This window comes from Trichosporon asahii (assembly GCF_000293215.1).
Source record: "Trichosporon asahii var. asahii CBS 2479 unplaced genomic scaffold scaffold00050, whole genome shotgun sequence".
NCBI classification, from domain to species: Eukaryota; Fungi; Basidiomycota; class Tremellomycetes; order Trichosporonales; family Trichosporonaceae; genus Trichosporon; species Trichosporon asahii.
The window spans coordinates 2,037,306-2,058,564 of NW_014040874.1; the positions used below are offsets into that span (position 1 = coordinate 2,037,306).

Here is a 21,259-nt window from a genome sequence, read left to right on the forward strand (position 1 = left end):
GTGATCGACGAGGTGTTCAGACGTCCGAAGAGAAAGTGTGACTGCTGAGACCCAAGAGGCTGGACCTTACAAAGATCCGCAGTCGATATGGCTTGCCAATCCTTGAGAACGGGCGCGACGCACCGGGCACTGGTGACCACTGAAAGCTGCGACGGCCATGTGTGTGGCACAACCGTCACTGCTGCTGTGAAGCGGGGAATCAGTCTGCAGCAGTCCACGCGGTTCCGGGCCGCCATCCCACTGTCAGCAGGTCCAGCTCGATCCCTCAGCCGCTCCGGAACTGACAGCTTGACTCTGTCACTCACTCCGAGCACGGGCACGCCCTCGCGCCATCGCCAGCTCGCCTATCCTTGTCCGATCCCCTCCCAGCGTTCTCCCACCGTCCTGCCAGCGTCTTCCTCCAACGTCCTCCTCCAGCGTCTTCGTTCAGCGTCATCCCATCCCGTCCCAGCGCCCTCCAGTGTCGTCTCAGCCACATCGCGAGCCCCCGGACCCGTCCAAGAACAAGCGCACAAGCATCAGGCAAGTCACGCCCAGCACACTCCTAACACCGCAAGTACCGCATACCGCAATCTACCACAGCCCACGGACTTGACGTTCCTGGTGCCGATGACCCGCTCACCCGCCCCGCGGAGGTGAGTGCTCGGCACCATGGGCTCCCGCGGTGAGCGGGGCGGCAGGCCGGGCTGATAGCACGACCAAGACTCTCGCTCCGTTGCGCCGTGCTCCGCGCGCTGAGAGGGCTGCTCAGCCGAAAGATCGGGACAACGTCCTCCCAACCTCGTCGCACTGCGTGTTGGCTGTCTACGCCAGAAGACCATAAGCACGACGACCGCGGCAGCACGTTGTGTTAGATCGAGCCAAGAGCCCGTGAGAAAACATCAGTTAGTGTCAGTAGATAGGTCAGTCACTAGCCGAGCAGCCGGGCTCCCGACCGGCGGCCGCTCGCGACGCGCTACGGTGGCGAAACGTGCGAGTAAAATGCTACTGGTACATAATGCAATTGTCGGGGAGGCCACCTACGGTCATACGGTCAGGACTCAGACGAACCCTCTGATGCCGAGAATGCGCCGGACGTCCGTCACAAAGCGCAGACTGTCGAGCACGGGGATGCTGTGCAAGAGCGCCTCGTCGTTCGGGTCCGATGTCCAGCCCTCAATCGGGAGGGCGTTGGCTGCGAGTCAGTTACGAGTCTCTCACTGCAGCTCGACGGCAGCGGAGGCCGCTGCGCCGTCCGAATAGCGGACTCACCCTTGTTCCAACTGTACGAGATGGGCGAGTTGTCCATGAAACACACGCGGCTCAGGTCCGGATCGACGAGGCTCAGGTCCTTGACGTAGCTCCCGCTCGGTTGCAGGTGGCACGCGTCGCGGTACAGACGCTTTGCGAACAGGCCGCGCCCGTTGTCGAGCCAGTCGATCACCGGGTCGGCGTACTCGGGCATGGACGCCGTGTAAATGACGAGCGTGTACCAAGACGCAACCTGTCATGTCAGCTACCAAGGTCATTTGCACAGCTTACCCTCTTCAGGAAGAAGTCGACGTAGGGGCGCTTGTACACGTGGTACGTCGTTGAGCGGCCGTTGAGCACGACCTCGATCGTGTGCCCCTCGCGGCGCCGGCGCTTGCCCCCAAACAGCCCCGAGCCGAGGCCCAGCATACCGGTGCCCGAGTGGGACGCGCCCATGGGGCGGCTCGTCGAGTGAATGAGTGTTTCGTCAAGGTCGAGAATTAGCGTCTTCTGGAGGTGGAACGGCGTGTGCTGTGGGCGGACGGACGGCGCGTTCGTCGGCGACACGCTGCGGTGTGGGACCGCGGGGACAGAGGGGTCGAGCAGGCTGGTCTGCATCGGGTTCGGGAGAAGGCGAGGCGTGCGCCGCGGCGTCGGGGCCGTCACTGTCGTCACAAACTTGGGCTGCTTCGTGTCCAGCTTGCTGTCGAGGCCCGACTTGCGTAACGAGCTCTGCAGCTGGATCGACATTGTCTCTGGCACGCGCGGGCGGCCAAACTCGACCTCCGAGTCAGAGTCCACCGGGGTGCCATTGTCGACGGGTGCGCGCGTCACCGGGTCGACCCAGCCCTCGTGCTCGCTCGCAGACTCGTCAGAACTGGCGGGGCTCGCTGCAGGATGCCCCAGGCCCAGGACTGGCTTGCCCTTTGACGCGGCAGCAGGTGACTCTGCTAACCGGTCCGGGGCAGCCCCTGCACCGACCGGCACAGCAGCGACTGTGACTGTGCGCTTCTTGTGTCGAAGTACACGGACGGCGCGGGTATCTCCCACGAGGCTGCGCCAGAACGAGAGCAGAATCGACCATATCGCGAGCGCGACGCGGAGCAGCAGCGGCGTCGTCGGGGGCGGGACCTTGATGCTGCTGCTGGTTGGGTGACGTCTCCTACGACGTCGAGTAGTGGTGGGAAATCGCCGCCGGACGGTCGCATTGGACGGGGCGGGCGAGGGAGAGGGCGAAACATTCACAGACGAGCTGTTGGACGCGGGCTCATTGGAAGTCGGAAAAGTGAACGTGGGGGCGGGCTCCGGTTGTATGCTGGACAGCGCCGCCGGGGCGGGTGGCGGGTGTGAGCTCACCAGGCTGAATAGGTACGAGTCAACCCTGCTGAGCGTGTTCATTCTTGCCGATGGGTGCTATCGCATCGCTAGGTCGAACGGCGAAGGTGCGGGTGTGCGTGTGAGAGAGAGGTAAGGTCAGGTGGAGGGAAGACGCAGTCAAGTTTGTTGGAGGGAAGGGTCCGCGGATGTGTGTTGCTGAGGTGACGCGGGGGGGATGTGCTGATTACTTCGGGGGTCGGGAGTCGCTTAGAAACTGTTATCGATGCAATGAAATGATTGGAATGCCTTTGGAATGCGAGTCGGAGTCGGAAGCGGGCGCTGGAATGCTTTATGCAAAGTAGGAAATGAGACTGGAGACTGGAGTAGAGAGTTGCAGTTCAAGACAGGCTTTAGATAGAAAGATAGAGTGGGGCGACAAGCGGCGGGCGGGCGGCGGATCGGAAGAAGGCAAACGGTGGAACTGGTCGGGTTGAATCCAAAAAAGCGACCGGGGCTAAGGAATAGATAAGGGAGGGGATAAACAATGACGAGGGGTGTAGTGCAGTCGGAGGATGGGGTCGATGCGAGCGAGGCTGAGGGTTGAGAGGATGGAAGACCTTGAAGTGAGGATGCAAAAGGATGCAATCAAAGGAAGAATGCAGTGCGGCGGAGGATGCAGGATGTCTGACGGAGGCCGGTCGGTCGGTCGGGGAGGGGGAGGGGGGGTTGCCAGGTGGCCGTGTGTGATGAATGGACCTGGCTGGGGCTGGGCGTGCGCTCTGCTGCGGTGCCGGATGTTCTTGGTCCTTGGCTGTGGATTGATTGATGGGATGCGACGATACATGCATGAGACCATGATTCCATATGCACGACTAGGGTTTACCCGGGCGAGACCGTTGATGCATGAGCAGGCTGGTCGCTGCTCGCCGTTGGCTGAACGAGTGCAGTGCCGGGTACGCGGGGGGCAGTCAATGTCAAGAATGGGCACCTGTGACGTCGTTCACCCCCGCCTCCTGTGCGCCCCTTACTGCCCGCCGACCCTTCTGTCATCAAAGTGTCTGCTCCGAGCTCCTACCTACCTACCTACCCTTACTCTGAGCCCCATCCCCACCGATTTCATCGTTTGATGGGGCAACTCGCATCGAGCTTCACTCCTCCAACTCTCGCACCCCCGCACTTCCTCTGTAGGTCTGGCAGAGTGGTGATGGAACGTGCTTTGTGGGCAGAAACGTAGTTTGTCGGCGACCTCGCGAAATATCCTGTCCCACCATCCCACATCCCCCGTCTCTCTGCACATCCCCCGATCCCATAGCCGAAAAGACCCTTATCCCACGTTCGGTGTGCTCATTTTTGGCCACCCACCCCTGGCACACAAGGCACATCACTCTCCCACCCAGTGATCATCCTCGCCGTTGCAGTGAGCCTCGAGCCTGCCGTGTCCCGGCCACCGGCTCCGGTCCCACTCCTCCGCTGCCATCCCTTGCTCACTGCTTGTTTCCTCACCTCGGCGGACCCTCGGACCGGACTGGCCAGGCCTGCTCTGTTCACAGCCATGAACCTCGGATCCAGCCATCCCCCCTCTCAGTTCCTGCAACCCTCTCATCCCGCTGACGACGCCATTGTCACGACAACGGGACCTCCGGACCTGCAACACTGCAACCTCTTTCCACATCGTGCACATGCCTCTTTCGGACTATGCCGAACTCCATGTTGTCGTCATAAAGCCGAATCTAATGTCTATTTTTTCTAATGCCAAAAGGTTATGCATGTCTGCTAGATGCTGTAATGTTCACAACGGTCTGCGTCTCCCCCACTCCAGTCCGACACCCGGTCTAACGGCCCCGGGGGCCCACATCAGAGACCAGGCCCAATTCCATCGCCTCGATCTCGATCTCAATCCCCCTCCAAGTCGCCGAACTCGCCGCCCCAACTCGACCGTTTAGGTCGCTTACGTTGCGCACCAGCCGCTCTCGTGAGCGATCGATCTGTATTCCAATCCGCAAATATCTGGGATATTACAGATGTTACAGCTGAGGCCAGTGCGGCTCCAACACTCGGACTCCACAACTAACCCTTACGCTCCTTACGCGTCGTCCTCGTCCGAGTACATGCGCACGGTCACGTTCATCGCCTGGAGCTCCTGGAAAAGAAGCTGGGGAAGTTAGCGCCACCACCCCCACAAATGTGTTTCGATCCGGATCATGTGATGACTCACCTTGGCAGCGTAGGGAATGTAGATTTGACTGATCTGCGTGCTGTTACGGCACACCGAGCAGTGGAACTCTTGCTTCTTCAGGTTGGCCACAGCCATGAGACCGCACTGGTCGCAGACGTGCAGTCGGAACGCGTCAGACGACTCGTACATCCTCTCCTTGAGGAAACCGGCGATACCGTGAGAGATCATACTACTCGTCAGCACTGTTTCGAGACAGGTCATGTCATGACTTACCAGTTGTGCACTTGGATGGAGTTGGCGAGGAAGCTGTTGGATCCCGGGACAGAGATGTCGTACGTGAGGTGAGAGCCCGCATCCTCGCTGCCCATAAAAGTCGCATTCCACACGGGGAAGCCATTGAGATCGCGGGACGCAGAGTACGCGGAGTCGGTCGAGGACTGGAAGAAGCCCTCCGCGCCGTGGTCCTTCAGCCACTTCGGAACGTCCGTCTCAAACTCCTTACCCGCCTCGTCCGGGTTTGACACACCCTTGAAGGCATCCTCCACGGCTTGGCAGGACGGGGTGGCGAGTAAGCGATCAATGAACAGTTCGTCCTTGAACTCCTTGGAAACGGCGGCAACAGCCTGGTCCACAGTCATCTTCAGTTTGCCACCCTTCTTGCCTTCCGCCTCGGTCGCAGACTTGTAGCCCGTGAGGGTTTCGACGCGCTGGATGTAGCGGCGGCGCTGCTCCAAGCTGTACTCGCGCGAACGGTAGTAGCTGGCGGCGACAGAGATCCGCTGCTGCTTGTCACAGCAGAGACGGAATCCAATCTTCTCAGCAAAGGCGCAGATCTGCGTCATAGGAATGGTCAAAAGGCCATCAAGAACAAGCACACCCTTGTTGGTGCAATCTGTAAGTTTCTGGCGGACTGCACCAGAAACGCCGCAACGAGCGAGAAGCATGGCCAGATCGTCGAAGCTCTGGATAAGCGACTCGCGATGGGCGTCGACCTTGCTAGACGTGAAGGCAACGGAATGCCAGGAATCATCGCGAGGGAGCGGCGCAATGCCGTCGCCGCCGAAGAGGCCACCGAGGAATTCACGGAGCACGGAGACTGGGCAGTTGGAGTCCATGATGAAGGAGGGCCACGACGCGGGCTGGCAGACGCGCTCCCCAGGCTCCAAGCCGACGACCATGTGGTAATCGCGAAGGAGATCCGTAGGAAGATCGACCAGATAGCAGTCATAGTCTGCAGACGGCGGTCGGATCTTGCACTTGTAGCCGATCGCAGCTTCCAAATCAGCAACACCCTGTTCAGCGTCCACGATGTGGTTGAACATGATAGAGCCAGAGTAACGGTTTTCCTCCTCGTTGAAGCTCATGGAGCCCTTAGCCAAGAAGTAGCCGAGGATGCGCGCGAAGGCATGCACGGCGGCAATATTCTCGGTCGAGTCCATCTCAAGGGTGCGGTTGACGCTTGGAAGCGACAGCTTGAAGGCAGCCACATGCGCCGGGCTGTCGTCCTCGGGCAGGTAGAGCGGTGCGTCAGGGCCCCTCTTGACCTTGGTCTTCCCAGGCACAAGATCCTTCGCTGCCATCCACTGCCCGTCGCCAGTCATGATCTGGTGCTCAGGTGTGCACACGATGCTTGACGCATCGCTGAAGAGCAGACGGATGCACTCCTTGAGCTCGGGACGCGGGAGATGCGCAGTCGGTTGCACAGGGACGTAAGACTCTCGGTCGGTGGTGGTCGAAACCTTGTGCGACAGCACCTCCGGCAAGCTCGCCAGGTCCTTGATACGCATCGAGACGCCCGATGCCAGCGTAACGCGCGTGTCGCCATGAAGACAATCGCGCTCCATCTCACCGAAACGGAGACCACCGTCACGCGAACGACCCTCGACGGGCTGACGCGTCAGAATCTGCAGCGGTCCACGGGCACGGGCGTGAATCTTGTCGTCGACCATATGCTTGAGACGCTGGTAGTACGTGGGGCCAAAGTAGACCTGGGCACGGAGCTTCTTGCCCGTGTGTCCATGGTACATGACCTCGAGACCGCGCGACTGGTAGCCTCGCTGGCGCAGGAGCTTGGACACGGACTCGACAGTCAGCTCCGTGAACGGCGTGGCGTCACCCTCGCGACCCGTCAGCGTCGCGAGCTTGGACAGCAGACACTCGACCAAGTGTCCGATTGTCATACGCGACGGAATGGCGTGCGGGTTGATAATAATGTCGGGCGTGATGCCCTCGGCCGTGAACGGCATGTCCTCCTGGCGGTACGTGATACCGATCGTACCCTTCTGACCGTGACGAGACGCAAACTTGTCACCAATCTGCGGCACACGCGTCGAGCGGATACGGATCTTGACGAACTTGAGGCCGTCAGCGTTTGTGGTGATCATGACCTGATCGACGACACCCTGCTCGGTGCTCTTCATCGGCGTCGAGACGTCACGCTTGGTGTGGGTCGCTGATCGCTGACCCAGCTCCTCGCTGTCAGGGGGGATGGGCGCCGTCTTTCCAATGATAATGTCGTCACCGTTGACGTTGGTCGCGGGGGTGATGAGACCGTCATTGTCGAGCTTGGCGTAGCGGTCGCTCGAGCCGTGCTTCATGCGCAGCGTCTCGTTGCGGTCCGGCTTCTCGAACGACTCGACCTTCTGCATACCGACCATCTTCTCCGTGTCGGTGTAGGCACGGTAGTAGAGCGAGCGGAAGAGACCTCGGTCAATTGAGGACTGGTTCATAATAACCGAGTCTTCCTGGTTGTAACCCGAGTAACACAGAATAGCGACAATGGCATTCTGTCCGGCAGGCAGGTCGCTGAACTTGAGGTACTTCATCGACTGCGTAGTCGCGAGAGGAGACTGCGGGTAGTAGAGGATGTTCGCCATCGTGTCCATTCGCAGCTGGTAGTTCGTGAGGTGAATGCCCATGGCTTGCTTACCCATCGCCGACTGGTAGGTGTTACGCGGCGACTGGTTGTGGTCGGGGAACGGAACGATCGAGGCACAGACACCGAGAATCATACTTGGGTGAATCTCCATATGCGTGTAGTTCTGCGACCAGCTGGAACTCTTGACACGCGCCGTCGGGTCGAACGCCTCAAGCGTGTGCGCGGCCTGGGCACGCGCAACTTCTTGCGGCGACTCGTACATGCGCGCGTTCTCCAGGTCCTCCGACGTCATCGCAATCAGGATCGTCTCCTCCTCCTCGGCATCGACGTACTCGATCACACCCTGGTAGAGCAGCTCGTCCCAGGCGGATCCGTCCACAGCCTCCTCCAGACCGTCGGCAATGTTCTCGAGGCGGTCAATGTGCTCACGCTTGAGGCGCAGCGTCTGCGTTGGCCGGTCGACAATGAACAGCGGGCGACAGACACGACCAGCGTCGGTGTACAAGCGGAGTTCTCGCTCACGAATGTCGCGCACAATCGACACCTCGTGCTTTAGCTGTCCTCCACGACGCATCTCCAGGAGGTTCTCGTGCAGCTTGACGGCATCACGGTGGATACCCATCCAGACACCGTTCACGAACACCTTGGTCGCGTTCGGCGCGCTGCCGTACTCGTCTTGCGGCTCCAGACCCCACTCCTCGAGGAACTCCATGACGGGCGCCGAGTACGATCCGACGGAGATGTAAGACATGAGCGCCAGGTTCTTGACGAGACCACACGCCTGTCCTTCGGGCGTCTCGGCGGGACAGATAAGACCCCAGTGCGTGTTGTGCAGCTGTCGCGGCTTGGCGATCTTTCCGTCACGACCGATCGGGGTGTTTGTTCGTCGAAGATGGGAGAGGGTGGATGCGAAGGTGTAGCGGTTAAGCACCTGCGACACACCAGCACGCGCCTGCATGGCCTTGGCCTGGTCACCCCAGTTACCCGTCGCGAGCGAGTACTTGAGACCGTTCGTGATGATTCCGGGCTTGATGGCGTTGACCAGCGTAAACTCCTTGTGCGTCTCAACACACTTCTGCAGGTGACGGTACACATCCCTCGTAAGCTTCTTGAACAAAATGCGGAACAGGTTGGCGAGCAGCGGGCCGGCGAGGTCGAGACGCTTCTTTCCAAAGTGGTCACGGTCGTCGAGCTCTCTTCGTCCCAGAGCAGCGGAACACAGTCGGTGAATCATGTATCCGAGGAAGAACGCCTTCCTGGACTCGAATCCTTCCGAAACGGAACGTGCGGCAGGAACTCCTTCTGCAAAATGTCGAACGCCGCACGCTGACGAACCGCCCTCGTTCCCTTCTCCTGCTGTCCACGACGACCGATGAAGTCGAGCGCAGTGTCGCGGTCTTGGATCGAGAACGCCTCCTCGATACATGGTCGGAGCATCTCAAGCATGGCCGTGTCGTTCGGGTTGAAACAGATGTGCGACAGCACGTCGCGGTCGGGAACAATACCGAGCGCACGGAAAACGATGACAATGGGAATGTCGGTCTTGGTGTAGGGGAGCTGAACACGGATGACCGATCCCGTCGTCGCCTTGTCCTGGGCACGCAGGTACATCTTGACGACCGTCTTCGAGGGCGTCTTGCCTCCCTTCTCCATCTGCGACGTGACCTCGGAGAGATAGATGACGGGTGACGGGTCCGCCTTCTTGAAGACGTACACCGTATTGGCTGCCATGCGCTCCTGGGCGATGAGCACCTTCTCGGAACCGTTGATGATAAAGTATCCTCCCTGGTCGTAGGGGCACTCGTTCAGGGCGTAGAAGTGGTCGTCCGGCAGGCCATGAAGAAGACAGAAGTTGGAGCGGACCATGACGGGCACCTTTCCAATCCAGATCTTGTCCTCCTCCGCTCCTTGCATGACACCGTTAGCGTCGACCGCCGGCTTCCAGTCGGCCTCGATCGGGTCGTCGACGTCGCCGGCGGACAACGTCGACTTCTTCATGTCGACGTAGAGCGGGGCGGCATAGGTGAGATTACGCAAGCGGGCCTCTTGCGGGAACAGTCCGACCGTCTGACCGTCCATCTCCGTCATGGCGACCTTGGCGAGGTAGATCTGACCAAAGGTGATCTCGTACCGACGCTGCGGTCTGTGAGCATGGATGCACATGGACATGAGCAGGGTGACTCACCGTCTCATCTCCCATGACGCCAGTGTGCTGGGTGTGCTGATCCAGCGTCAACCGCTGATTCTCATCGACGAGCTCCTGCATCGTGTTCTCGACGAACTCGTTGAAGGACTCGAGCTGCTGCCGGACAAGACCCTTCTCGTCGAAGAAGGAGTTGATCACCTTCCAGTAGTCCTCCTGGGAGATGGGCTCCTCCTCCCCGACGCCGTTCTCGCCATTTTGCTCCTCATCGTACTGGTAGTCGGGTTTATACTCGAAGCCGTCACCTGTGCAGTGTTATAGTCATGATCTTTCGCATAGCAGGGGGCAGCAAGAGAAGAATATTCACCTCCATCCATCTTGGGCAATGATGACCAAGGACAAAGACGACCGCGATTCTAGATTCTAGGTGGCAAAACAAGCGGGATGCCGGTTCGCCGTTTGTGTAAGCACCGCAAGCAAGAGGAAGCGGAAAAGCGAGAGTCGTCGCGCAGTCGGTAGCCAGAGGTCAGCAGTAAAGTGATCTGGTCGAGTCGGTCGCGCGGGTAGCTTGCTTGTCCTCCGCAGGCTGTGGTGGATGCAACAATGATGGTGCGAGTAATGATCGCGACGGCCGTCTCGTCTCGTGCACCGTAGTGCGTTCGATGACTGCAGCCATCAACATGCCGCCCAGGGTCGGGACCTTTTGCGGGATTACACCCGTGTGGCACCCAGTTAATTTCAGTGAGGGACCTCCACCTTTGATTCAAGATTTTGGTTACCGACCCTACTCAGCTGTATCGCCTGCTGCTAGCATCACTCAAAACAAACGCATCCGGCAATGGCCAACCTCAGCAAGAAGAAGGCCGCCAAGCCCGCCGTCAAGCCCAGCCCCAAGGGCAAGGGCAAGCAGAAGGACGTCGCCAAGAAGCCCGCCAAGGTCCCGTCCCCCGAGCCCGAGTCCGACGAGGAGGAGGTTGATGACGATGAGGTCGACGAGGAGGATGAGGAGGTCGAGATCGGCGAGGACGGCGAGGAGAGCAGCGAGTACGACTCGGACGAGGACTCGGAGAACGGCGGCGTCAGCGAGCGCGGAATGGCTCGGCTGATGGAGCTTGTTGGACCGGAAGACCTTGAGGAGTACGAGCTCGCTCAGCTCGCTGGCGAGGAGGGTGAGGAGGAGGACGATGACGAGGAGGATGAGGACGAGGAGGATGAGGATGAGGAGGAGGAGGATGACGAGGAGGAGGTCGTGAGTGTTTACATGCTGCCTCGAAGTGTGCTGTCAAGCTAACGGCCCAGGCCGACGAGTCGATTGTTATGGATGTTGCCGACCCCGACACTCTTGCCGTCGACGAGCTCGGCTCCGACGTCTCTGTTGACGAGGATGCCGTGCCGATGCGCAAGGTTACGATGAACAACCCCGCCGCCATGCGCATTCTCACCGACAACATCAAGATGTCGAACATGCCCTTTGTCGAGCACCTCATCATTCAGTCGAAGGAGATCCTGGACGTTGACCCCTCGGACGGTAAGCTAAAAGAAAAGGTGCATCAGCTAACATGTGCAGACCTGAAGCGTGAGACTGCGTTCTACAAGCTCGCCCTCGACGCTGTGCCGCAGGCGCGCAAGCTGTGCGCCAAGTTTGACATTCCGTTTTCGCGCCCGAACGACTACTACGCCGAGATGGTGAAGAGCGACGAGCACATGGAGCGTGTGCGCAGCAAGCTAGTGGAGGAGGCGCAGGGCATCAAGAAGTCGGAGGACGCGAAGCGCCAGCGCGACCTGAAGAAGTACGGCAAGCAGATCCAGATCGAGAAGCTCAAGGCGCGCGAGCAGGACAAGAAGGCGTTCGCGGACCGCGTGCAGGGCCTGAAGCGCAAGCGCAAGGAGGGCATGGAGCTTGGCGACGAGGACGACTTTGACATTGAGCTCGACGACGACTCGTCCGCCCGCCCCGGCAAGAAGGGCAAGGGACAGGGCAAGGACGGCAAGCCCAAGATGCCCCGCCACGCCCGTGACGCCAAGTACTCGCTCGGAGGCGGCGGCCGCCGCTCAAAGCAGAACGACAAGGACAGCACCAACGACTTTGGAAGCGAGCACAGGAAGACCAAGGCCGGAAAGGCCAAGCGTCCCGGCAAGTCGCGCCGCCACTCGCGCCGCAAGTAGAAGTCCCCTCATTCCATAGATCTGTCAGTACCTCATGTGCACCCATGTATTCTAGTTCATTTGCACGATGTGAGACAGCGCGCGCACATGCGTGTGTCGGTCGGTGCGTCCAGATCGCTCATGGCCGTGCAGTCACGTGCCGTTGTGGCGCCGCAGTCGGGTCCGTCTCAAAAAGTCGGGAATGTCAGATCCTTTCCTCTCGCCAGATCCTGCTCAGTCACGATGCATATGCGGTAGTGATACTAGATTTTTAAAGGTTCTTGAGGATAGCCTCGGTGACCTCGTTGGTGGTGGACTTGCCGCCGAGGTCGGGGGTGGCGACCTTGTTCTCGAGGATGACCTGGTCGACGGCGGCGTTGATCTTGGCGGCGGCGTCGGTGTAGCCCATGGACGAGAGCATGAGGGCGGCCGAGCGGACGGACGCGATGGGGTTGGCAATGCCCTTGCCGGCAATGTCGGGGGCGGAGCCGTGGACGGGCTCGCCCATGACAAAGTTGTCACCGGCGTTCACCGAGGGGACGAGGCCGAGCGAGCCGACGAGCGCGGCGGCACCGTCCGAGATGATGTCGCCGTAGAGGTTGGGAGCGACAGCGACGTCAAAGACCTCGGGCTCACGGAACATCCTGTAGACCATGCTGTCGACGAGCTGCTCCTCCATGTCGACGCCGTCGTAGCGGCCGCCAGAGTTCTCCTTGACGGAGCGGACCGACTCGCGGAAGAGACCGTCGGTGACGGAGAGAACGTTCGACTTGTGGACAATGGTGACCTTGGGGGGACCCTGCCAGAAGGTCTTGGCGGCGCCGGGGGCGGCACGCTCGGCACCGCGGCGGAGGGCGAGCTCGAAAGCCATGCGGCCGACGCGCTCGGAGGCGTTCGAGGTGATCTGGCGGTAGGCGATGGCGGTCTTGGAACCGTCGGGGTTCTCATGGAGCTCCTCCTTCTTGATGTAGAGACACTCAGAGTTCTCACGGACAATGACCATGTTCACGTCCTTGCCGGGGGTGCCGGGGACGGAGGAGACGGGACGAATGTTGGCGTACAGGTCGAGGTGCTTGCGGAGAGCGACGATCGGCGACGAGTAGCCAGGCACCTTGTGCGAGGGGGACTGGACCGAGCCGAACATGGCGGCGTCACACTCCTCCTTGAGCACACGCACAGTCTCGTCAGGAAGGGCCTTGCCGTTGCGCTGGAACTCCTCCCAGCCAGCAAGCAGGGGCACGAACTCGGACTTGGGGATCAGCGAGCCGAGCGACTCGAGCACGCGCTGGGCGGCCTGGGATTGTCAGTACTACTAACCTCGGCAGAGAGTGACATACGGGAAGGACCTCCTTGCCGACACCGTCGGCGGGGATCATACCGATCCGGAGGGCAGAGCGAGCAGCAGGGGCGGCCATTTTTGTTTTTGTTTGTGGAGGGGGTAGAGTGGTGATGTTCTCGGAAAAGAGAGAGCAAAGTAATGCGGAGTCGAGTCTGAATTAATCGAGGTCCCAACTTGTAACCAGAGCCTCATACGCCCCGTGCCTGAAAGTATCGGCCGAACAATACCGCCGCCCTGCTGTGTCGCTCCCTCCGATCTGCTCCTGTGTGGCCAGCCGAGAAATAACCGGGCGGTCGGGCGAGCATTAGCTCTAACCCTTAATCGCCCCATTAGAAACTGGATAGACACTCCGATTAGATCGGATTAGCACGGAATCGTAATCCGAATCTAATCAGGAAGGCCAAGATGGAAGACCGGCGTGCCTGAGACAATCCCGAAGCCCAAAGTCTGTCTAGCTTGGCCTTCCATCGGCGAGCTGAACAAAAGTCGACCGACACCCACCCTTCTTCCCACCCGTCACCGACACCGCCGTCCATGTCGACCAGCTCGCGGCCGCTCCGGCCCCTCCGGCAGTTAGCGGAGGGGTCTCTCCGCCGCGTCTCCGCCCCTCCCCCGCGGCCACCGCCGTCGCGCTTACTCCACTCCTCGCGCGCCAGTGCCGTCGCGGCCTCGACCAAGGCGTCCGAGATCGTGCAGCTGCCGCACTCGCACGGTGCCTTTGCCGAGCTCGCAAACACGCTCTCGAGCACACAGCCCTGCTTCGCGACGCACGGCGACGAGGTCGCGCTCCTCCCGTCTCCGACTGCGTTTCACTCCGAGCTCCTCTCCATGGTCGCGAATGCGAAGCGGCGGATCCTGATCTCGACACTGTACATCGGCACGGAGGAGGCGTCGCTCGTGGACGCGGTCGCGACTGCGCTGCGCGCCAACAGCCAGCTCAAGTGCACCTTCATGCTGGACTACAACCGCTCGACGCGGCTGGGCAAGGACGAGCCAAAGAGCACGGTACACATGCTCCTCCCGCTGATTCGGGAGTTCGGGGACCGCGCCGAGGTCTGGCTCTACCGCAGCCCGAAGCTGCGTGGCCCGCTGGAGAGAATAGTGCCGCCGCGATACAACGAGGGCTTCGGAACATGGCACGCAAAGTACTACTGCGCCGACAGCGACGTGCTCATCTCGGGAGCCAACCTCGCCAAGTCCTACTTCACAAACAGGCAGGATCGGTACGTGCGTCTCTCGGGCGCGCCGATCGTGTCGTACCTCGGCTCCCTGACGAGACTGTTGACCGACTACGCGTACCGCGTCACGCTGTCGCGCGCGGCGGAGGATCCGCAACTCGTCGTCAAGCTGCCCGAGGATAGCGAGGACGTGCGCCTCGTGTGGCGACAGAGGAGCCTGCCTCCGAGGGGATGGGGGGCGCACGCGCACGCGACGCTGACCGCATTCCAGCAGGCGTGGAAGGCGAGCAATGCCGTGCGTACCGCCTCTGGGGCCGAGAACGGCGCCGACACATTCTTCTGGCCCGTCCTGCAGGCCGGCTACCTGGGGTTGAGGGAGGAGGAGCGCGCCATGGCCGCGGCATGGGGTGCGATCAACGCGGCGCGCGACGTCGATGTCGACCTGACGTCTGGCTATTTCGGCCTCTATGCCGCGTACAAGCGTGCCGTGCTCGAGTCGAATGCGCCCGTGAGCGTCATCGCCGCTGCGCCAGAGTCAAACGGATTCTACAAGTCCAAAGGACCCAGCGGCCTGATTCCGGAGGGATACACGCTGCTCGAGAGGCGGTTCTGGGCCGAGGCGGAACGGAAGGGACGAGCGAGCCGGGAACAGGAAGGAGGGCGACACGAGGGCATCGTGCTCAAGGAGTGGAAGAAACAGGGCTGGACGTACCATGCCAAGGGCCTTTGGGTGTCGCCCGAACACGACGCGCCGTTCCTCTCCTTCATTGGCAGCTCGAATTTGTCCACGCGCTCGCTCAACCTCGACACGGAGCTGAGCTTGTTCCTTGGCACACGGAACGAGAGCCTGCGCAGGGCGCTCGGAAATGAGGTAGCACACCTGAACGCCAACTCGCACGTCGTTGATGCGAAGACCTTTGCCCTGCCAGAGCGGAGGGTCAGCTTGGCGGCCAAGGTGCTCGTGGCGCTTGGAGTTGAGGGGATGCTGTAACCATAGATATTATAGACTGGGACGATGCTACTGCTCATTACCACTTGCACTACGCGGCCAGAGAATCTAAAGTGCATGTAACACCTAATCTATAATACTACACGGCGTACCCAGCAAATGCCGGGTCAGCCTCGGAAGGCGGGCGGTTTGCCCACTGGGTATCTTTCGTAAAGTCGCCAGCAGCGGTAGAGGGCGGGCGATAGTCCGGCCCCGGCTGCTGGTGACTGTTGCCATCGTCCATGACCTCGGACAGATCCTCGCGCTGCTGGTGGTTCTTGCGCTGTCGCGTCGTCGGTGCTGGCGACGTGCTGTTCCACCCGTACTGTTGCGGGAAGGAGGAGGGCGGCGCGCGCGTTGGCCGCGGCTCCTGCACGGCGCCGTTGGCGAAGAAGTCGGGACTGCCGCCGCCCCGGCTGTACGGCGAGTCCGCGCCCGTGTAGTTGTACTCGTACGGCGGGGCGTGGACGTCGGGCGGGTCGTGCACGGGCGCGCGCGGCGGTCGTACAGGCCCTGTGCGGCGCGGCTCGGGCGAGTTGGGCAGCGATGGGACCTCTGTCGGCGAGCGTAACGACCCCGAGTTCGAGTCCAGTAACGGATCGACTGCGCTGCTAACCTGCGTCATCTCGAGCGCCGTCGGCTGATACGTGTCCAGCCCCTCGGTACGCTTGTGGTACCGCGCCTCCTCCAGGTCCCGGTGCTTCCTATGCTTCCGATTCTTGCGGTGCGGAATACCCAGCTCGTCCTTGAGTGTGCCGCCCACCCACGCCTCGCGCACAATGTCCTTGTCGATGTACAGGTACGACTGGCGGAACGCGCGCAGCAGCCAGTGCGGACCGACCGCAAGGGCGACCGTGATGAGGATCGTGAACCAGAAGTTGAAAGTCGGCACGACAATGTTGACGACACCGTAGTAGTCCTGTGGAGCCCAGACCGAGTACAGCGCAATCCACACGAACACAGTGATCGTGGAGAGCGGGATGATGATGCCGGGGATGATCGTCCAGTAGCGCGTGTTGATACCGACGTACAGGTTCGCGGTGATGACGGCGGCAGCGGCGATGGTCGACGAGAGGTCGTACATGTCGTTCGTGTCCCAGCCGTTCGCGGACCACGTCGCGCCGTCCCAATACACGAGCAGCGGGATGAAGAATACGACAGCAGACTGGTAAAGGCCGTCCAGCATGTAGAGCCAGAAGCGGAAACGGGTGTACTCGAGGCCGAGGATGCCGCGCTTGTACAGCTGCGGGAACGCCATAGAGGCGCGCGCGTTCGTGTCCTGGTCGAACGCACCCAAGATACCGACGGGGAGCGAAGTGAAAACGAGATTGTACAACATGATGAAGGTGTACTGGAACATGTACGTCGCGTCGAAACTGCTGTAGATCAGGAACCAGAACATGGTGATTGTCCAGACAACGTTCTTGTAGAAGAAACTGGATGTCAGCTAGATCCCCAGGCTGCGACAGCTAGATCACTCACTTCGCGTGCATGTCGGCGATGCGCACATACGACCAGCGGCCGTGAACGAGGAGGAGGCGGGTGAGGAAGCGGAACTGGCCGAAGGCATAATCGGCGGACATGGCGGCCTGCGAGCCCTCGAGACCGAACAGGCCGACGCCGATGTTCGCCTCCTGGATCATGGCGACATCGTTGGCACCGTCGCCAATCGAGAGCGTCATCGCGTTGCACCCATCCTTGACGAGCTTGACAGTTTGCGCCTTCTGCGCTGGCGAGACACGACAACAGATGACGGCAGAGCACTGCGTGCCGAGCGAGAGGAAGAGCGGCTTGAGCTCCGGGCTGAGCGCGTAGCGGAGCGATTCGCCGTCGATGACAACCGCGAAGGTGGCACTGGGGTCCATGCCAGCGACCTTGCCACCGCCCTTGGTCGCGGGTGGGCCCTGGATCGAAGCAATCTTATTCAACCCGGCTTCGATTTGCGCTCGGGCGCCTTCTGGCGAGTCCGTCGAGATGATCATGACCTCCATGTCGTTCGTGAGCAGGTTGCACGAGTATCCGATTTCGATGGCCGTCTGCAGCTTGTCCCCCGTCAAGATCCAGAGCTTGATTCCAGCCTTGTGCAGCATCTCGATCGCGTCCGGCACGCCCTGCTGGAGCTTGTCCTCGAGCGCGGTCGCGCCGAGGATCTGCAAGCTGTGCTCAACAATCTCGCACGCCTCGTCGATTTTGCCCTCGCGGTCCTCGACAGCGGCGCATGCAGCGTCGTACTGCTTGGACCACGTGTTGAACTCCTCCTCGGACATGTTGCGGTAGGCAATGCAAAGCGTACGCAGACCGCCGTTCGCAAACGTCTCCAGGTCCTTCAGCGTCGCCTGCTTCAGAGCCTCGTCGTGGTCCTTCGCCAGGCGCTCGTAGATGACACTGTCGGCACCCTTGCAGAAGAGGACGACTTGACCGTCCGGGCTGCGCATGACGGTGCTCATACGCTTTCGGGTCGAGTTGAACTCGAGCACGCGGAGGGGGATCCAGCGCTCAGGCTGGCCGAGGACCTCGATGTCGACCTTGTTCGAGTTGCGAGTGACGAATGGGAAGCCGACGTCGCGCGCAGCAGCGACAAGTGCCTCCTCATCGGGACTCTCGGCCTTGTAGTCGAGCACGAAGGGCTTGTCTTCGGGCTCCGGCTTGTCGGACAGGACAGTGTGGCAAAGAGCGAGGGCGCGGAAGAAAGAGATAACCTGGGCGCGGAGCGGATCCCCCTTGTCGCCGAGGTGCTTCGGGAGCTCGGGAGCGATGAGGGTGAGCTTGTCGTCGCGCAGATAGCGGTTCTTATAGAGACGCTTCATCTGGTCGACCATGACTTCCTTCTTTTGCTTGAGCTCTTCCTCCTGGTCCTCCATCGTGTGACTGACGTCCTTGCCCTCGCGCTTCATGGCGCCGAGCGACGCTTCCGTGATTCCTTCTCCGAAAGTGATACCGCCGATGGAGCACTTTTTGAACTCCATGACGTTCTGCGTGAGGGTGCCGGTCTTGTCCGAGAAGACGTACTCGATCTGGCCGAGGTCATCCGAAATGTTCCACGTCTTGGGCACGCAGGGCGTGTCGTATGGCGCGTAGTACATTTCGATATCCTGATAGATGAAGTACGCCTGGATCGTCTTGACGATTTCGACCGTGATGTAGAGCGAAATCGGCACAATGTTCTGGAACACGATTAAGGACGAGACGAAGATGACGACCGAGTCGAGGTAGATGTTGTCCGAAGCCTGCGCGTGTTGTTCGTACGAATTGGCACTCTCATTGTCCAGTGAGCGGTAGTACCCGTGGAGCAACGCCGTCACTAAACACAGCAGCAGCAGGATGATGAAGTTCATGATGACGTTGAAGTTGGTCTCCTTCTCGATCTTGGAGCGCTTCGACGGCGTGTCGCCTCCGTTCATCATGATCTTCGTGTCGGCACCGGTGAAGACAACGAGGCCGATGACCCACTTCGTGTTGCGCAGCGTGCAGCCACGGAGGAGGATCTCGTTGATCGTAACCGCCTCAATCTCCTCCGCCACGTCGACCTTTGTGCTTCCCGCGGCGGGACGGTACTTCAGGACACCATTGTAGGAGTAGAGATTGGCGTGTGGCGGTTCAGAGTCCAGAACGAAACGGGCGTGCTCAATGTCTTCCTCCGAGCCGATCGAAGATGTTGCCTTCACCGCCTTCCGGACCTTCAGATTCGTCTCGCCGTCGAGATTCTTTGTCTCAACAAAACAAAGGTTGTCAGGGTCCGACGTCGAGAGCACCATGAGATCGGCAGGTACCTGCTCGTCGCCGCGGAGGAGCACAATGTCTCCGACCTCGAGCTTCTTCCACAGCGTGCGTTCCCACTGCGCCGTGCCCGGAGCCGACTTGCTGTAGTCGATTACGCCAGTGCTGCGACGGGACCATGTACTCGGAGCCGATGACGCGTTGGAGATGGCTCTTCCGCGGCTGGGGTTGACACCCATGATAGAATCAGACTGCGGTTGTCAGCGTAGCAACAGGGCGCAGCACGTACCGATGGAACCCCCTTGAGGGCGTGGAATGGGGGACTGGCGTTAGGCGGCTGCAGGTGAGAGGTGTCAGCCGTCTCGTTGGGGTCAACTCCGTTGCCATAGAGATGCTCCATGGCGGCCTGCTCCGACTCCTCGGCGTGGCGCTCAAAGACAACCTGTTTTCCCTCCTTGGCCTCCTTCTCTCGAAGTTTGCGGACACCTTTTGATGGCTTATGCGGGTCTGATAGAGGTTAGCATTCGTCGACCCTTAAACCTCACCAGGACCAAGGTGGAACAACCGCTCAAACCAGTTGCGCGGATCTGTCGGCTGGTTGTAGTTCTTCCAGTTGCCGAGTTTCGTTGCTGCGGAGGTGTTCACCTCCTCGTCCAGCTTTGCACGGCGCCAGTCCTCGATACCGTCCTTGATCGCCGTCATGCCGAGAATGGCCACGAGAGGCAGCATTGCAATTTCCGGTGTCGTTGCGCCAAAGATCGAGAACAGCTGCAGGATAACCAAAGCCAGGAAGTAAATGTTTGCGACGCGGTGGAACTGTTCAAAAAGGTTGCGCGGGAGGAAGGTGACGAGCGTGTACTTGGACGTGCGCACCTTGTTGCGCGCATAGCTGACCGTCGGCTCGCCTTTGGCGTTGAGCTGGTCGGCCGGCAATGGCATGTTGACGTAGATCGATCTTCGTGTCAGAGGCTTTTTCTTCTTCTTCAGGCCCAGGCCCTCTGCGGCATGGTCGACAGCACTGCCACTGCCGCCACTCCCATCGTTTCCCGCTGATTGTGGGGGCTTTGATGGCGGCTCGCCGGCGTCGCTGTCGATAATGCTCGGTAACCCGTCAAGGCCTCCATCCTGGTCGTCGCCATGATGTTTCCGCCCTCGCCGCGACTTGGCACTCCGTAACCGTGTCGTGCCGTGACGCTTGAGGTGTTTCAGGAGTCGCGAACGTCTCCGTTGTACTCGCTCGCCCTCGGATCTGATGGACTCGGCAATGACCGAGTGCGCCGTCTTCGTCGTGCGCAGCCTCAGCGCCGGATCGATCTGGTTGATGTCGAACGGCTCAATGTCGTCCTCCGGATACTGAGCATACTTGGAGTACTCTGACTCCTCGCGGTACAATGGCGGCTGCTGTGACGGCATGGAGCCCGAGGCATAGTTATTGTCAAACGGGTGGCCATAGTTGTCATAGGCGTAGTTGTAGCTGCCGTGTGGGGGCGAGGAAGATGACGAGTACGGGTCTTGTCCTGGTCGGCTCATGGCGGGCTAGTGATGGTGCAGCCCGAGTCTTGGCCACAGGTGCGCCGGGGGCTCAACGAGGTGGTGCGGCTGTTTCGTGAGCTCGACGTGTCACCGAAAGGATGTGAAAGGTGAAGGGTGAAGGGAATGATGTAGAGTGGAGGGGTCGTGCACGTTGCTGGCGTTTATGAGTTACAGTAGATCTGACAATGGAATCGAACAGGCGAGCAGGCGATGCGAGGCGAGCTGGACAGTCCGGGCGCAGGTGGCGATCAGCTGCTCGAAGCGTGCGGGGGAGGGGTGACGAGCGTGTGTGAGATCGTCCTGACACCAGTCTCGTGTCCGTTCCGTCGGGTCGAGTTCGAGTTCGTAGCCGTATGCGCAGTCGCAGAGCGCAGGCGAGGTCGCAGTGTGCGTGGCCTGCTGGAGGGTATGTTGTGTTACAGTACAGGTGTCGTGTGCAGTGTCATGAAACGAGTGTCGAGCGTGTGTGCGGGAGTAGGTGGCAATGAGGTCGGAAGGAGGGAGGACGAGAGGTATTGTGTGCGGAGTGCACAATCAAAGCGACAATGAGAAGCGTGTGTAGTGTGTTGCGGTGGAGAGCAAGGTCAGGCGCCAAGATGTGCAGTCTCAGGAGCC

The 21,259-nt window shown here is 60.4% G+C and overlaps 6 protein-coding genes across 6 annotated transcripts; 2 read left to right on the forward strand and 4 right to left on the reverse strand.

Annotated features, from left to right (window-relative positions):
* Positions 1 to 1,040: 1,040 nt before the first annotated feature.
* A1Q1_01962 (nuclear envelope-endoplasmic reticulum network protein) lies at positions 1,041 to 2,628 on the reverse strand (the record flags this gene model as incomplete). The annotated part of the gene is made up of 3 exons (XM_014324970.1): positions 1,041 to 1,174; positions 1,252 to 1,483; positions 1,522 to 2,628. The coding sequence occupies 3 exons, from the start codon at positions 2,626 to 2,628 to the stop codon at positions 1,041 to 1,043; spliced, it is 1,473 nt and encodes a 490-aa protein (XP_014180445.1).
* Positions 2,629 to 4,630: 2,002 nt separating this feature from the next.
* On the reverse strand, positions 4,631 to 10,121 carry A1Q1_01963 (DNA-directed RNA polymerase II subunit RPB2; the record flags this gene model as incomplete). The annotated part of the gene is made up of 6 exons (XM_014324971.1): positions 4,631 to 4,699; positions 4,763 to 4,952; positions 4,997 to 8,862; positions 8,937 to 9,737; positions 9,787 to 10,049; positions 10,112 to 10,121. The coding sequence occupies 6 exons, from the start codon at positions 10,119 to 10,121 to the stop codon at positions 4,631 to 4,633; spliced, it is 5,199 nt and encodes a 1,732-aa protein (XP_014180446.1).
* Positions 10,122 to 10,582: 461 nt separating this feature from the next.
* A1Q1_01964 (rRNA processing-related protein) lies at positions 10,583 to 11,910 on the forward strand (the record flags this gene model as incomplete). Its single annotated transcript, XM_014324972.1, has 3 exons — positions 10,583 to 10,993; positions 11,044 to 11,272; positions 11,312 to 11,910. 3 exons carry the CDS (start codon positions 10,583 to 10,585, stop codon positions 11,908 to 11,910), a joined length of 1,239 nt encoding a protein of 412 aa, XP_014180447.1.
* Positions 11,911 to 12,160: 250 nt separating this feature from the next.
* Positions 12,161 to 13,304, reverse strand: A1Q1_01965 (isocitrate dehydrogenase; the record flags this gene model as incomplete). Its single annotated transcript, XM_014324973.1, has 2 exons — positions 12,161 to 13,183; positions 13,227 to 13,304. 2 exons carry the CDS (start codon positions 13,302 to 13,304, stop codon positions 12,161 to 12,163), a joined length of 1,101 nt encoding a protein of 366 aa, XP_014180448.1.
* Positions 13,305 to 13,762: 458 nt separating this feature from the next.
* A1Q1_01966 (CDP-diacylglycerol-glycerol-3-phosphate 3-phosphatidyltransferase) lies at positions 13,763 to 15,397 on the forward strand (the record flags this gene model as incomplete). Its single annotated transcript, XM_014324974.1, has 1 exon — positions 13,763 to 15,397. The coding sequence occupies one exon, from the start codon at positions 13,763 to 13,765 to the stop codon at positions 15,395 to 15,397; it is 1,635 nt and encodes a 544-aa protein (XP_014180449.1).
* A 97-nt stretch (positions 15,398 to 15,494) lies between these two features.
* On the reverse strand, positions 15,495 to 20,641 carry A1Q1_01967 (uncharacterized protein; the record flags this gene model as incomplete). Its single annotated transcript, XM_014324975.1, has 4 exons — positions 15,495 to 16,830; positions 16,877 to 19,362; positions 19,410 to 19,597; positions 19,657 to 20,641. The coding sequence occupies 4 exons, from the start codon at positions 20,639 to 20,641 to the stop codon at positions 15,495 to 15,497; spliced, it is 4,995 nt and encodes a 1,664-aa protein (XP_014180450.1).
* Between the last annotated feature and the right edge of the window lie 618 nt (positions 20,642 to 21,259).